The sequence below is a fragment of the Grammomys surdaster genome, unplaced genomic scaffold (assembly GCF_004785775.1).
Source record: "Grammomys surdaster isolate TR1022 unplaced genomic scaffold, NIH_TR_1.0 188, whole genome shotgun sequence".
Classification (NCBI taxonomy): domain Eukaryota; kingdom Metazoa; phylum Chordata; class Mammalia; order Rodentia; family Muridae; genus Grammomys; species Grammomys surdaster.
The window spans coordinates 11,045,900-11,061,862 of NW_021604633.1; the positions used below are offsets into that span (position 1 = coordinate 11,045,900).

The following is a 15,963-nucleotide window of genomic DNA, read 5'->3' on the forward strand; positions in this document are numbered from 1 at the left end:
TTTTTTTTTTTTTTTGCAAGCTAGTTGTTATAACATGATACTATTACAGCAATAGGGGAAAGAATATGATGTTTATTGTAATTTATAATTTATTGACAACAAAATATTTAGAAAGTTCTATTGACTGATCTTGTTTAATAGTATAATGGAATTTTAGGACCTTATTTTTAATATAAATATTATGGTTAGATTTTATAATTTTTAAGAATACATTAGCTTATTTTTTATTTGTAATTTATCTGATGGTTGTTTGATGATGTACTGTTGTAATTCTTGTATAGCATCTATGCCAAATAATCAAATCTTACTCAATTAAAAATACATTTTCATACATTTATTCTGTACTTACGTAATTTGTTTAAATTAAATATTGAACTCAAAAGGACACTGTAAGGATAAAACAATCCCCTTTTTACTAATAAACATTCTTAAGAAAAAATACACCAAATTTTACAGCTTTCTCTTTAGAAGTCTTAAAATTCTTTTGCTCAGTTTATTACTAAGTAGTTTGTTCTTTTTATTGTTATTATTATAAATGATGATATTTTATATTTACGATTCACTGGGACATACTTTACAGGAAAGTCAAAATTTCTCGGTAAGCATTCACAAAGCATACAGTCCTGAACACTTCACAACAAACTATCTAACTTATGTTTGTCACCTGGGAAATAGACTCATGCCCCCCCACATGCTCCTCATGCCCCTTTTACTCCCCATGGTCCCCCTGTGCCCTGTGCCCCTTTGTGGTTGACTCCCTTTCACCACCCTTTGAGACGCTGGATACTACTAATCTATTTTCTATTTCTGCAGTTTCTCTACTCTAAAATGTCATAACGGGGCTGGGCATGGTGGTATATGCCTTTAATCCCAGCACTTGTGAGGCAGGGGTAAGTGAATCTTCTTGAGTATGTGGCTGGTTCGGTCTGCATAGTGAATTCCTGGACAGTCAGGGCTACATAGAGAGACATTATCTAAATAAATAAATAAATAAATAAATAAATAAATGCCATATTAATAAAATCATGGATTTGTAATCTGTCTCGCTTTCTGTAGAAAACAGTGATATTGAAATTCATTCATGTTCTTCTATTTTATTGTTGAGAAGATTTGTTTTGTTAGTGTTCAGTCTGATTGGTTAGTATTTTGGCAAATTTAATCCTTCTTCTGTTATGGTATCTGTCTTGTGTGAAGCACATAGACCTTACAGAATAAAGAAAAGGTGTTTGTTTAGAAGAGGTGCCAGACGGAAGAGCATACACATATGTAGCGGATGTGTAGCTTGGTCTTCATGTAGGTCCCAAACAACTGGAGCAGGGACTATCCCAAATGCTAGTGCCTGCCTGTGGGATATGTTCTTCTAGTTGGGCTGCCTTGTCTGCCTAGTACAGCAGAGACTTAATTTGCCAGGATTGGGGAACACTCAGGGAGAGCCCACCCTCTTGCAAGAGAAGGGGAGGGAGATAGAGGAAGGGTTGTGGGGAGAGTGGCCAGGAGGAAGGCGGTGAGCAGGATGTAAAGTGAATAAATTAAAAAAAAAAAAGAGAAGAGTTTGGCAGAAGCTGGGTTTCACAGGTCATTTTAGTGAAGAGTTGATGCCGAGGGCCTTAGACTACAGTGAGAAAGACTCACAGGATAGTTCCAAATGTACCATGTGAGGGGAAAGCTAGAGATCAGGGAGAAGTAGTAGCAAGGGGCTCATGGTCATCCTGTGTAGAAAGGAGGAAATCGTTCTGAAACTATAGGTTTGTCTGGTAACAGACTGAGGATAAAGTCTATTGGGGGCTAAAGCAGATTGCTGTACTTCTAATTGCACTAAGCTTAAATGTGGTATGATTTTTGATGTATCAGTTGAATGGACGAAAGTTGTCTGACAAGGTCCCGGGTATCTCTGTTTGTCTCTTGCATGCTGCCGCAATGACAGCAAGCTCCTCATTGTATATGTGCTTGTGTGCTTCCCACCCGTCCCTTCCTTTCTCAGCCTCATTCATCCTTCTCAGCATATTGCCTGGAAAATCGCCATGCATATTTGTTTTATTATTGAGCAGACCGTCTCTAACATCTCTAATCATTCTTGTTCATATTCTCACGTAAACATTGGGAGATAAGTTTCCAACTGTCTGCGAGTAGGTCACTTCAACTCTGTTGATCACTAGCCTCTCCAGTAGACTGGCTTTGTCACATCTTCTACCTCTGAATGGTAATGCTGATTCTCTTGCTGCAGAAAGTAATTCTAGGTCTTGGGCTCCTTTCAGCGCTTACTCTCCCTTGAAGAGCTTATGGCAAAACCCTGACAGTTCTTTCAAGGGTCGAAATCTTTCTTATCTTTGTGGTTGGAATATGATGCAGGTTTTGTTTTCCTTCAGTTATTTATACACAACAGGTAATTCCATGACACGTCAGAGAAATGACTTGCAGTTTAGGCCACTATTTTTTTTCTGCTTTTATTCTCTAATGTTTGAGTAATTTACCCGAGACGATAAATAAGAGTCAAACATTCCAGTGACATTTTTACTTTTTTATAGGTTTCCACAATATTTCATTGTGAAAGTCAACAGTAAGGGCTAAAAGGGCAATGTTAGTATTGCCAGTAACGTTGTTTCCCATACTACTACTTTGTCCTAATTATCTGTATCCACACATTAAAAATTTAAAAATCTATGCATTGTTGAATTAACAGCTCTGGATGGGATTGACATCCACAATGTATGTTGGCTGTGCAGGCTTGACCAAGTTTGGAATGATCTGAAAAGTTTTTTTTTTTTTTAATGATAGATGTTTGAAGGCCTTTGCAAATGCATTCTATGTAAACCCATTTAAAAATTCCGATCCCAAAAGAAATCCTGTGCTTATTTATGCACACCATTTATGCTTCTATTTCTTATAGAACTGGGGCTGTTTCTGTATCAGCCTCATCTGGACACAGTCTGAGATTGTTTACTCAGAAGATGATCTGATATAATGTAAGAACAAAGCTTCTTGGATAACTGTCTCATGCAACTTGAAGGAACATTGCATAATTCAAGTAATGTTAATGTATGCAAAATGCTTCGGGTTTGATTTTGAGATGATAAATTGAATGCAGGTGTTCATTGTTTACCTAATTGTAAACTGGTCTATTTTGTTAATACTTGAATATTGTTAGCATGCTTCTCCAAGGATAGAGTGAGAAACCTGTGCATGCATGCCTTTGATTTAGCTTTCCTTTAATGTATATATTGTTCCCTGTTGGGCAATCTTCCCTGGCTGCCCTACTGCAATACTAATTTGAATGTTGTCATGGATGGAAGGATAGAAGCATTTATAATCAGATTATTTGTAGTCGTGAACCATTACATTATTTCCATAAAACAATAGTTTCTAACCTTTTGGGGGGGTATAAAACCTCTGAAAATTAAGGAATTCTTCCTTTCCCAGAAAAATAATTACATTATGCACAACACATTTTTCCAAGATTTTGAGTTCATGTTAGTCAAGTTCTTGATTTTATGTTAAAAAAGCCTGCTACAATTGCATGCTATTTTTAGGAATATGAGTGGATGCCATCTTTATAGATGACATTTTGGAGTATGTACGCAACTAATGTGCAATCACTTTCTGTTTATAGGGACCAATAGCTGACTGGACACTTATCTAATTTTGCTCACTACTTAAACATCGTTCAGGAGAACACAGATGAAGACAGCTTGCCATAAGTCCTTAAGATCAAGAATAAGAAGAGTGTCATTAACGAAAGAAAGTTAGCTAGAGAGCTGGTGAATTAGTAACAGGTTCTCAGTAAAAGGACAAGATTCCCAACAAATGACAGTGAGCAAAGAACCCTTTATGTTTAAGAGCTGAGAATAGAAAGAAAAGTACATGTTTATTAAAAGGAGTCTGTAAAGAAGTCAGCTCTAGGAAGAGTCCGATGAGCAGAACTTGCCTGCAGTGGAGGGCTGAGGTGCACTCCGAACAGTGACAGGCAGAACCTCTGCATACTGACGACTGACTGAGCCAGCCCTGCTCCCTGTCCCAGCGGCTAGCCTCTTAGTGGCTTCTCATTCTGGCTTTGGAATGGTTTTGTTTGGGCAGTCTGTCCAGTTTAAGAGGAAAGTCTTGAATGTATCATCTCAGATGTCTTCACACACATCTCTACACAATCTCTCCATAGGGAGTTCTTGGAGATTTGTTTTGGGGAACATGGGTCAATTAAAAAAGAAGATTTCCAGGCATATACAGGCTGGGGTGAATGATAGAGAGATCTTGAATGTCCCTAAGATGGCACATAGCATCTGAGAATGATACCTATGGAATTGTCAGAAAGCACAATGGTCCCTGTTGGAATGACTGGAAGATCCCAAGGGTGACTATTTCATGAGTCTTAGCATATCTTGAAAATAGATGTGGGTAAGTAGCCCAGTGTGCAGTGTAAAAGAGTTATATGTATATAGAAAGTTAACCGCATAAAACAAAGACAAGCTGTAATTACAGGGGAAACAAACCTATTCAGGAAAGGGCTTTTAGCATTATGTGTTTTATCTGTGAGAAAAGTTTGCATAGTCGATGATGTAAATGCTCAGTATTGGTAATATCAATGAATTGATAATTGAAGTGATGGAAAGTGGAAAGCAGGGGTACATATTGTGGTGGGAAAAAGACATACGGTTTCTTTTCAAAAGATAGTAATTAAAACAAAAAACTAAGGGCCACATCACAGGTATATTAATTACAAACAGTTCCTGACTTTTGTACCATTGCCATGAACTCTTCTGGGCAAAGTGTCTCATTCTCAATTTTGTGTTTGTCTGTCTGATTTGCATTGGGCAAAGGGATCTTGCTGGATGTAACAGGTGGAGGCTGACAACATGCCAGCACTCTCGGGTTTGTCGCTTGTGCTGCCATTACCACAGTAATAAGAAAGTCTACACTTGCTGTTCCTCCAGTCTAAGTCACTAGAGTAAACAGATGAGTCAGACCCCATAGCTCCATAGCTAGAAGGATGGTATCTCTGTCACCCTACAACTGTGTGATGAGTAAGTTTATTTTAAGTGATCACAGATTTCCTACATATTTGCTAGTGGGCAAAGGCTGACTGTTACACATTAATGATTACAGCCAGTGATGATTGTCCGCTTGGAAGAATGGGAGACAAAGTAAGTTATAGGAAAATGGGTGGATGGTTATTGCATTAAACATTGCAGAGATTTTTTTTAAAAAACAGTCTCACAATGTACCTCTGGCTGGCAAAAAGATCTGCTTGCCTCTGCCTTCTGAGTGCTGTGATTAAAGATATGTACCAACATGCCTGGAAGATTTTTGACTCTTAATAATATGTGTACATACACATGATAAATGTACAGACTACCAACAAACACCACTGCTGGCAACATGGTTAATTTGTGGACCGAGTTTATAAAGAACACCTAACATTTGGATAATAGAGGAAGGAATCTGGACTCCTAGTAATAAATCTCTCCAGACATTTAATCATGCTCTACTAGTTGATGAGGGCAGTCTAAGAAAATGCGATTTTCCTAATTAAAAGCAAATGGAGTTTTCACAGGTCTTCAAGCCTCAGGGAGGTAAACAGGAGGTCTTAGTGTGGGGCTGGGGGAGTAAGAGGGATACGTAGGATGGAGATTGCTAATAGAAGTGAACGTTGCAAAGGAGCTCTAGGTATAAGTGAAGTTGGCAGCTTTATGACAGAAATGAGCTGTTCATATGAAGACAAGTGAGTTCTCATGTGCTAGGACAGCCATTACCAAAGTGCCAGGAGGTGAGTAGTGTGGTGGGATGGGGAAAGGGGATTCTTGGACATTAGTGGTGGGAACATGACCCAAAGCAGCCATTACTGCAGACGATCTGAAGGTTCCTCAGAATGTGCCCTAGCTCTGGCAGATTGGAGAACAGAACTTCCCTTTGGTGCTTCATTTGTCTTTCCTTTGCTCAAATATGTGTCTCGTATCTTGTCATTTTTCATGTTTTAGTAAAAAGAATCAGTTCATCAATATTTGGAAAAACAGAATTTCAGATTTTTCATTGATTGCAGAATCCTGAACTCACTTTAAAAGAAATGTTTGTGTTATTAAATGTCTTCGAACCCCATTACTATTATAATGTGAATCTATCTGACAATAAGTCCAGACTTGTATGATCTGTCTTTGCTATTTTGTGCATTCTTCTTCTTTTTCCACCCTTTATCCTCCCAGTTTTACCCCCTAACACTAGGTAGGGGAGAAAGGATAGAAAGGAGAGGGAGAGGAGAAGGCGGAGGGGGAGAGGGAGGGGGAGGGGGAGGGAGGGAGGGAGAGAGAGAGAGAGAGAGAGAGAGAGAGAGAGAGAGAGAGAGAGAGAGAATATCTCTTAATCTAATTTCTTTTTTCTTTCTTTCTTTGACCATGGCTACTAACAAAGTGCAACTGAATTTCCTAATCAACAAACAACTGCCCATCCCACCTATCAGAACTCTAGCATTTATATATACTCTAAAAATTTCCCACCATCCCAAACATTACACAATTGCCAGAACTATTTGTAGGTGGCAAAACCATGCCTCTGCTAGAGCCCAAGGCTAATCATAGTCAGCAGTTGTGGATAGTCCAAAGCAGCCCCATATTACCACACTTGGTATTAAAACAAAAGCACATTCTTATAATATTTCTGTGTTTTTAAAGAAACCAAAACTCCAAAATTGTCACTACAGACTTGTCTCTAAGCAAGCCTGGCCTGTGTTTCCTGAATAAATTTCACATATATTTGCGTGACACTTTTCTGTGTTCCACAAACTTAGCTATGGCATAGCCAGCAGCATAGCATAGCATCCAGTGTGCTTCCCATCACTACTGGAGGCAGAAAGGAGCTCATCCTATGGCTTTTCTCATTATGCATTTGTGAGCACCTGCAAGGCTAGCTGAAGAGCATTCATGGTCTTGTGTGATGAGTCAGGGAGAAATCAAGGCTGGATTACTGGGGTTTAATCAGAGGATGGCTCTTCCCTGTATAGACATCTCCTGTACTAGGCAATACTGTAAAGACATTGAAAATACAAAGCAGAAGTCTACCAAAATCCCTCCTAGCTTATCAAATCTCACTCTTGATGATGCTGCATTACACATCCCTAGAAAATCTTCCACATAGCGCATAAAAATAGATGTGAGCTGTGACTCTTCAGGTGAGATAGAGACTCTGCATATTCGGTTATACTCTCTTCATTAATTTCCGAAGCTACTACAGTTAGGACTGTGTAGTCTTCCAGAAGATTAAAATACCATTGGAAGTTCTGCTGAATGCGGTATTATTTATTATGCGTCCTTGCTGTTTCCCTTACATGGTGACTCAATGGGTAAAGTACTCATCATACACACCTAAGAACCTGAGTTCAGATATGTAGAATCCACCGCTACAACCCTAATCCTAAGCCTCCTCACACATAGGTACACACACACACACACACACACACACACACACACACACACTTGTAAAATAAGAGAGTCTCATTTCTCTTACTTTTAAAAGGCTTCAGTTTTATTACATAGTATTCCTCATCCTCCAGTTATTCCTTAAGCTGGAGACCAGAGACCATTGCCTCTGATAGGCATTTCCTGATAACCTCATAAGCTCAGATCATTTTTCTCAGTGTGTTCCCTGCAGACACACCTGCTTCCAGCACAGCAGGCAACATTCTGTTGCCAGTTTCTGAAGTCAAGCTCCCCTCTTGGCTGGAGCTCTGCTGAGGACATGATTCATGTGTTATTTACCTTTATGTAGCTGGTACACAATTCAGAGCTTCTGCCGAATTATATCATTGCGTAGCGATTTTGATGGTCCCACTTACAAATACAGTTATTTATGTTTTACTGAGCATGACAAGTTTATGTTTTTCTATACAATGAAAAATGGGACCATCTTTGTGTTCATAAAAATATAAATGCTTTAAGAATGATATATTGTTATTCTAAATTTTAAAATGAGTAATAGCTATGAAGTTTTCATGTCGTGTTATAAATAGAAGGGGATGTGAATCTTACAGATGTGTCTGTTAAAGGAAGAATTTGGATGTGGCAATTCCTTAGCCCTAATTTCAAGTATGAACAACAGAAATAAATATTGTTACGATCAGGCTCCTGAGACACCCGAGGGAGCCCTGATCTCTAGGGATGTTATAACTTTCCTATTAGCCTGTTGTTTTACTTCATTTTTAGGGTACGGGAAGGATTATTCTATAACACAACCAGAGATAATTAACCAGTTTGCTCGTTCTCAGACTGATTCCTTTATATTTTGCTTGTTTGTAAAACAAAAGGCTCTTTGTTTCTTTGGCTTTATTTTTCACCAATTGAATTGCAGTTTGTTAATTCTTCTATGTCTGTTTCTTTTTTCCTTTGTCATCAGTGTAGTGATTTTGACTTGGAATTTGGAACAGAGTGCTTGCAGTTGGCCCTAAAATACTGTCACAGGAAAGCAAAACTTGTAGAAGGGTCCCCTGACCTCTGGAAGGTAAGAGAGATTCATCATGTGGGGGTTCTTCTGCTGCCTGTGAGGGTGTGCACTGTCCTTACAGTTGTAAGAGAAAGGACCCTGAAAGGCAGAGAGTCTCTCTGGTGCCTCTGAACAACAGCAGGTAAGGATGTTTCGGCTTCTTGGCTGCAAGTAAATTCGCATTAGATTCCTAGGAAAAGAATATTTTTTCTGTGTTCTCAACTGACAACATGAAAATGAAGTTCAAAAATACCCATTGTAAGCAAGGGTGCAGAGAATTCATCAAAATGATCAATCCATGATAGGGAAGGCTTTTATTATAGATATGAGAAAGAAAATAGCCAGAGGCCTTCAGGGTAGTTCACACAGCCATGGCTACCTTTCTGGGGCAGAGAGGTGAGGGAAAGACTGGTCATGGTCTGGGATATGTCTTTAGGAGTAGGGAAGAGTGGAAACTGAGGCAAGCTTCTTGAGTTATAAAGAAAAACCCTTAGCTGCAAAGTAGGGGAGTGGCTCTGCAGGCCTATTATGCACCATAGTTACATGCTAATAGGAAAGTGGCTCTTTCTGGCAGATAAAAACCTGAGGAGTCCTGAGAGTGAGCAGTAGCAGTCCTTCTGTAGCCCCACTAGAGCTAAGCAAAAACTGCCATTTTTGGATTCACACTGGACTTGACATCTCTGTCTAATAAATATTCTGTATCTTTTAGCTAACAGATTTTTAGTTCAAGTATTGGGACAATGTCTCCCTTATCCTATGATGTTGTTTTATGGGAGCTTCAAGTATAATGTACTCTTAACTCAAGGAAAGTTGGGGCCACCGTGCCTTGGTTAGGTGCAAAAAGGTCTCTTGTGCCTTACCCTATAAAATGAGTGAAAGGTAAGTGTAGTATTCCCAGGTGAAGTGCAGGTTGGGACCTGAGGGCAACCTGTCCTATATGCCTGAGAGAGTAATTTTGTATAAATGTCAGATTTCTCTTCTGTTGATGGTTCCTTAGCTAAACACACGTCTCAGGGGAATCACTGCAGATAGCACATGTAAAGGAGACATGACTGAGCTGTTCTAGGTGAGTGACAGTAACCTCGCCACAATCTCCCTTTACAGACCGCCCTCATCGATCTCCAGAGGGCTCCAGGGTCTCTACTGAGCATAGGTTGAAAACCAGTCAGTGAAAAAAAACATCAATTTGTTAGTCCATCACTCCAAGGGTTTTTTAAAGAGTAATTGTTTTCAATAGTTGGGTATTGTGCAAGGTCAAAGGAAAAGTACAGATTGTGCTGATGGATGAAACTCAGTGTCAATTCTGATCTTACCCACAAGGCTGAGAAGTGCTGAGAGTCAACTTCAGAACTAATTGTCACAATGCTTCGGTAAATTCAAAATAAGGAAAGGACAACTCATTTTTTAAAAGTTAGCGAAGTGAATAACAAAATTATGACAGTTTCCAGTAACATTTCCTTTGAAGTACATTTGCTGTTTTATTTAGGAAAGAAACAGATTATTCCCCCTTGCTAGTATTGGGGTATGTAGCTCATAGCTCAGAGAAGCCGCAAATCACATGTAGACTAACAATGGCTTTAATTCCTCCTCCTCCTGCCTCAGTCTTCAATTGCTGGGGTTATAGGTGAGTGCTACTATGCCTGGCTGTAAAACTGTTCCTAACCACATAGTATATGTTAATCTAAGTAAGAAAAATCATTCATCTTTGTGTAGATATCTATAACCTATACGATAGAGACAGTAGAAATAAACTTAGTGGGCTTTTAAGATCTAGTTTGTGGCTATTATTATTAAGGGAAAAACATGTATTTTACTCGTAAGTAATTGTTGTGCTTGAAGTTTAAAGAATTCTGAACACTAATTTAGTATTTGGTGATAAATTTACATGGATTTATATGTCCAGTATTAATATTAATTTGAACTTAGAATATAGTTTACCACTCAAAGTAGGGGAAAATGGAAAGTGAATTAGCTAGGTATACTCTTGATTTCTGACTGGACTTTAAGCTATACAACAGACAATGGCTATACAAATTATTTTCTTATTTAAATTGCAAGTATTAGTTAGTTTGATATTCAGATATGTCGTTAACCTGAAATTAAGAAATAGTTCAAAACTAGGTTTACTCTGTTTCACAAGAAGTCCTTGACTAAAGGGGCGTCCCTAGAGGTCAAAGTTTCCAATGGGTCCTGCCATTGCTCTGCTCCTAGTAGTCTGAAGGGCAGGACACTTAATAAAAATTTTTGTAAACACTTATTGGAATTGGAAACTTCACAGTTGGCAAATCCATAGACTGAGCTTGTCCTTGTTTTGTAGACTGCAGAAATGTACTGTGGAGAGTAACAGTAGTACTGAGAATCACAGAGAACCATGAGTTGTACTTTCTTTAGAGATGGCATAGTAATGTCATCTTTGATTTTAGTAGGTTCGTTAATTGGTCCCATCTGTCTTTCTGGGTTTGCTGTTACTGCAGCTCTTCAACCTTCCGCTAGGGTAAAGACCCAGCAGAGGAATGTCATTTATAGAAGTTCCCTGATCTCCTTGAGCTAAACAAGACATCTGTAAAATCCATAGAGGAGATCATTTAGAGGAAACAAAGCAAAGCACAAACAACCTGACACTCTGGAAAGGGATTAGTTAGGTGAAAAGTTGACATAAGAAGGCTGAGGCCACTGACATTGTTAATCAACTGGGCATTTGAATGATGATCCATTGAGCCTTATTGAACTGACTTGATACTGTTTTATTGTTCATTGTATGTTCCAGTTCCACGGTACAAGGTGGCAATTTGCAGGTGTTCTGTATTTTCAGGATGGCCTTTGGGAAGATCTGCCATAGACCAGATATGCATACCATGGAAGGTTACTTTACAACAAGCAGAGTGGAATTATGAGCAAGCTGTTTGCTATTAGGGAAAGTACATCATTGTCCTTAGGCACACTGTGGTGCCCTATAGATTCTTTTTATAGAGGCTGTGTTTTTAAGAAAAAAATTCACAAGGTGCAGCTAACCTGTCTCACAAAAACCTTTCCAATTCAGAAGTCCCTTGAAATGTAAATCGGTTTTTGAGAATTTCAGCTTAGAATGGAGCTGGTCAGCTTTTGTTATTTGGAGATGCTCTTCCTTCCTCAGCCTCCCAGCCCTTCTTCCCTCCCTCTTCCCCCTTTCTTCCTTACCTCTTTCTTTTCCAGTGTGCAATCTTATACAACAGTAGTGTGAGTACTTCTGTTTGAACGCTTACACGTTTTCTTTGACTATAAAACACCAGTTTTGGTAATCATGTTTGAGTAACCACTGCTACGTGCTATCATAACTTAGTCAAAAATATAAGACTCGGATCTTCATAATTTGTTGAAATTGAATTTGATTTAATGTGACCATCTAACGGCTCTTGCGTTTGGAAATCACTTGGGTGGTGTGTGCAGTTTCTCCAGAGGGAAGAATTTCCTTGGGGCTTTGTTTTACTGCATTCACATTCCTGCCTGCTCTGTTGAGTCTAATGAGGTTTATCTGTCCTTTAGGTGACCTACAAACAAGATCTGTGTGCAGCTGAGGCCATGATTAAGGGTATGTTTGACCTTGTGACTGTCAGCTCCTGAGTTTCAGATGTGAGGCCACTGAGGATTTCTCAGGACAATTAAATCTCAGACATTTTAGGAGGACAGATGCCTGGAGGCCACGGAGGTCTCTGATTTGTGTTTTGAAAATTGCATTTTATTTTGTTTCCTGCTTGTGAAATACCACTTATTATACCACATTGATTTTTAATATTTATAAGAGAAAGACTTCAGCCTATTAAGAATGGAGCATCAGTACTCTCAGAAAGGCAACTGTAGAAACTGATATTTCAATAAACCTGTGAAGGTCCCTCCTGTTTAAGGCTTAGAAGGCTGTCCCTGTCCCTCTGCACTGTCCTGTCAGAGCAGCGAGCAATGCCTTCCAAATGACAGTTTGTACAACTTAGAGAATTTGGAATAGATGACTTTTAAAACAACAAAAAAAATTCAAAACAAACTTATTTTTTTCTGACCATGCCTGCATTATGTAGTTTTTTCAAGAAGAGTGATCATGAATATGATCACAATGCCTGCTTTTCATCACTATATAGCCCTTAAGATCCCACATAGTGTATTTAATGACCATGTAGTATTTATTACTATGCTGAAGATGTAATCAGCGCACAGAAAGGGAATTCTCTCTGTGTTCTGCAGGCTCTGTGGTTCCAGTCAGAGTTCTCAAGTTCAGCACCATCCTGGATGTGTAGGTCAGAAGATCCTTGGATCTCAGGAGGGTTCTGTGCTTTGTTTAGTAGTCCCCAGGCTATTCCACCCAGGTGCCAGCAACACTGCCCCCTCTCCTTTGCCCCCTGACTGTGACCACAAAAAGTATCTCTTGAAGTTTTCAAATATCAAAAGGGAGATAAAGTTGTCTCTGACTGAGAACTCCCATTTTAAACACCCAATTTTAGTAGTAAGACCAGAGATTTTCCCCTCTGTCCTCAAGAAAACAGGAAACTGATGTTTTTGTTTTTTCTTTTTCAAATTAGACTATGGGCAAAATGACATGCTCAAGTTTTGGCTGAGAAGTAAAGTAAACTGTTAAATTCAGTCTTTTTCTGGGGTGGGAAACCCTTGGCCTAGATGCATAGCTTCATTTTAGAGTTGTAAGAAAACAGTTGGCCTCACATGTGGGAAGCTGAGCTCTTTTCTAATTGTGAGACTGTGTTTTACTTACCCTCAGATTTGTTTCCCGTCAAGAATATTTTGTTTCAAACCATTAATGTCACATAATTTGTGTTTCTGTGCTTGTAAATAGTTAATCTATAACCATAAATCAAAAAGTTGACATATATTTACATATCAGCCAGGCAATGTATAAATATTTCTTCGTGAGCAGTTGGCAAAGTCATGCTGTGGTTGTTTATGCTTTTAATACAACGACATAGAAAACTCAGTTTGATTGTATTTCTAAGTTAGCTGTGCATTGCTTAGGTAGAGAGGCGGTGTGAGCGAGAAGGAGATAACTGTTTCAAACTGCTGATTTTCCATGTTGTAATACTTTCCCCACATATTATCAGAGCCAGCAGACATGCAAACATAATTATTTTAAGCCAACTGTTTCCTTCTTTAGGTAACAGTTTCTAACATGGTATTTTCAAGGTGTCCTATTTAATTCTGAGTGATCTTACATGGCTTGGTGTAAGCAGTTGACTTAGTTGGAAACTAAATGAGGAGTTTCCTTATTGTTTAAGGCGCTTATTTCTAGGACTTTAGAGGAGATTCTGATGATTCCATGTGAATCAGAATCTGTTTTGGTAAGAACCCTAGGTAATTGCATTGTAATTCATATTTGAGAAACATCGGTTAAGGCTGCTCCTTAGAGTCTCTTATAGAGGTCATGTACATATAAAATATTTCTACTGCAATTCAAGTTTAGAGTCTTGCAAATCTGTATTTCCTTACCTCTTTCATGACTTGTACTAAGTACCAACACTGATAATTGAAGTATCTTTGGAAACAGGAGGAAGAAGACTTGGAGTTTTACCTTTGGACTTTTGAAGTTGTGAGACACAGCAGTGTATGGTAGTGTATACATGTAATCCCAGTGCTGGTGAGACAGAGAGGAGGATCGGTGAAGCCCAGTGGTCAGCCAGCCAGGGTCAATCAGTGAGCTCAGGTTTTCTAAGGGATTCTATATCATACTGCTGGATGGAAAGCAGATGACTAGGACACCCAGTGTCTGGACTATAGACGTCTGTACAGTCATATGCACTCTTGCCACACACATGCACACAAATTGTTAAATACAAGGTGGTTAGCAAAAGCCTATTCAAATTATTTATTTGCAAGCTTGCCTTCTTCAACTATATAAATTAGACTTATCCAGGGAAAACAATACAATACATAGAAGTGTAGATATACAGGAAGAAATTCATCTTAGTAATGGTAGGAAGATGAGCCAGAGACACAGATCAATGAAACTCCCTGTTGTTGCCCCCAAGAGTTCCTTTCCAAGTTTCCACTAAGGTGAAGTTGAGATTCTTGACTTTGCTGCAAAAAATTTTAGAAACAGTCACAAATGAAGCACAATTTGAGTTTAGTAAGTGTTTTACTCAGTAATAGGTTAGAAAAAAAAAAAGTACTCAGGGAAAGAGTACACAAGCCAAGTGTGGGTGTGGGCTTCTCATGTATTTGATGTCAATGGGTTCTGACGTTCCATCTTCCCAGAATTGCTAAGGAATCTAAATGAGATCATTGGGTGGTTCCTGAGATGTGCAGACAAAAGGATAGAGGACAAATTCCATTTGGTACCATAAAACCCAAGATCACAAGAACTGCATGGGAAGTTAAGATGTTTCCTCTGTCAACAAAAGTTAATGGTCTTGCTTGTGAGACTCCCAGATAATATCTGGGAGAGGAATAAAGCAATATTCAGGGGTGTATATATTTGTGCCTGAAGCATGTTTCATTGCTGTTTTAATATTCTTAAGTATCTGTATAAAATGAATATTATCTCCACATTAACAACCTTCATAGTACATGACATTAGCTGTGTTGGAATGCTTGATTCCCACCTGCTTGAGTCTTCAAGCAGAGTCCTGAGGTACTCTTCTCCCTTTTCATGTCTTCCCTGTTTTTCTATCCATGACCATCTGCAAGCTTGAGGCCCAAGAAAGTCTTCTGTATTGTTTCCATCAAACCCCAACGATCAGAGAACTAGAATATCCTTTATTGTTTGGACTAAAACTGAGACCAAATGTAGAATATGGATGTTTCAGCTTCAAAGAGGGAGGAGAATTCTTCCTTCTGTCTCTTGTTTTCTTGTTCTAGCCAGACCCTGGATCAAATGAATGCTCCTCTCCCCATGTTGATGAGGATCAGTTCTTTGTTTTGTATGCACATTAAAATGCTGACCTCTCCCAGAAACTCCAGTTCTCTCACAGATACAATCAGAGCTCACCAGCTATTTGGACAGCCCTTTCTCCATCAAATAGTTGCGTAAAATTAACAATCACTTTTAATAAATGGTCAAAGTTCTTATGTGGTTTATTTCATTTATTTTGTACTTGGGATTGAATCCAAGCAACCGTGGCCTTGAAAATGTTAGGCAAGTAGTCTACCATGGACTTTGCATTTCCAGGACCCCCTCCCCCTCCCTTTTTTTCTTTTTTATTCTGACATTGGGTCTAAGTTGTCAAGGCTGTCCTTTAGCTTGTGATCTTCCTTCTTTCTTTAGTCTCTTGGGTAGAGGGGGTCACAGTGTGGCTTCACAATATACTTGTAAGCACTGATTCCCAGCATATATTGGGCTCTAGCTTTTTTGTTGAGCACTGTTTGGAGCATTTTGTCTATAGCTCTTTATCTCTTCCCGATCAATGACTTAGGTAGTATTATGATTCCCAGAGTACTAAGTCATAGGGAGGTATCTTGTGCTTGGAACTAGATTTCTATTAAGTACTCATGTCTTCTTGGAAAAGTATTGTCTGTCCAGGGCATCTAAAAATA

At 38.9% G+C, this 15,963-nt stretch overlaps 1 protein-coding gene across 2 annotated transcripts in view; it reads left to right on the top strand.

Annotated features, from left to right (window-relative positions):
• Window positions 1–15,963, top strand: part of Crppa (CDP-L-ribitol pyrophosphorylase A) — a 255,107-nt gene that overhangs the window by 64,390 nt on the left and 174,754 nt on the right. For both annotated transcript variants that reach the window (XM_028768829.1, XM_028768830.1), the window contains exons 4-5: window positions 8,371–8,475; window positions 11,980–12,025. In XM_028768829.1, the coding sequence (XP_028624662.1) occupies window positions 8,371–8,475; window positions 11,980–12,025 (151 nt within the window). The remainder of the gene's footprint in view (window positions 1–8,370; window positions 8,476–11,979; window positions 12,026–15,963) is intronic.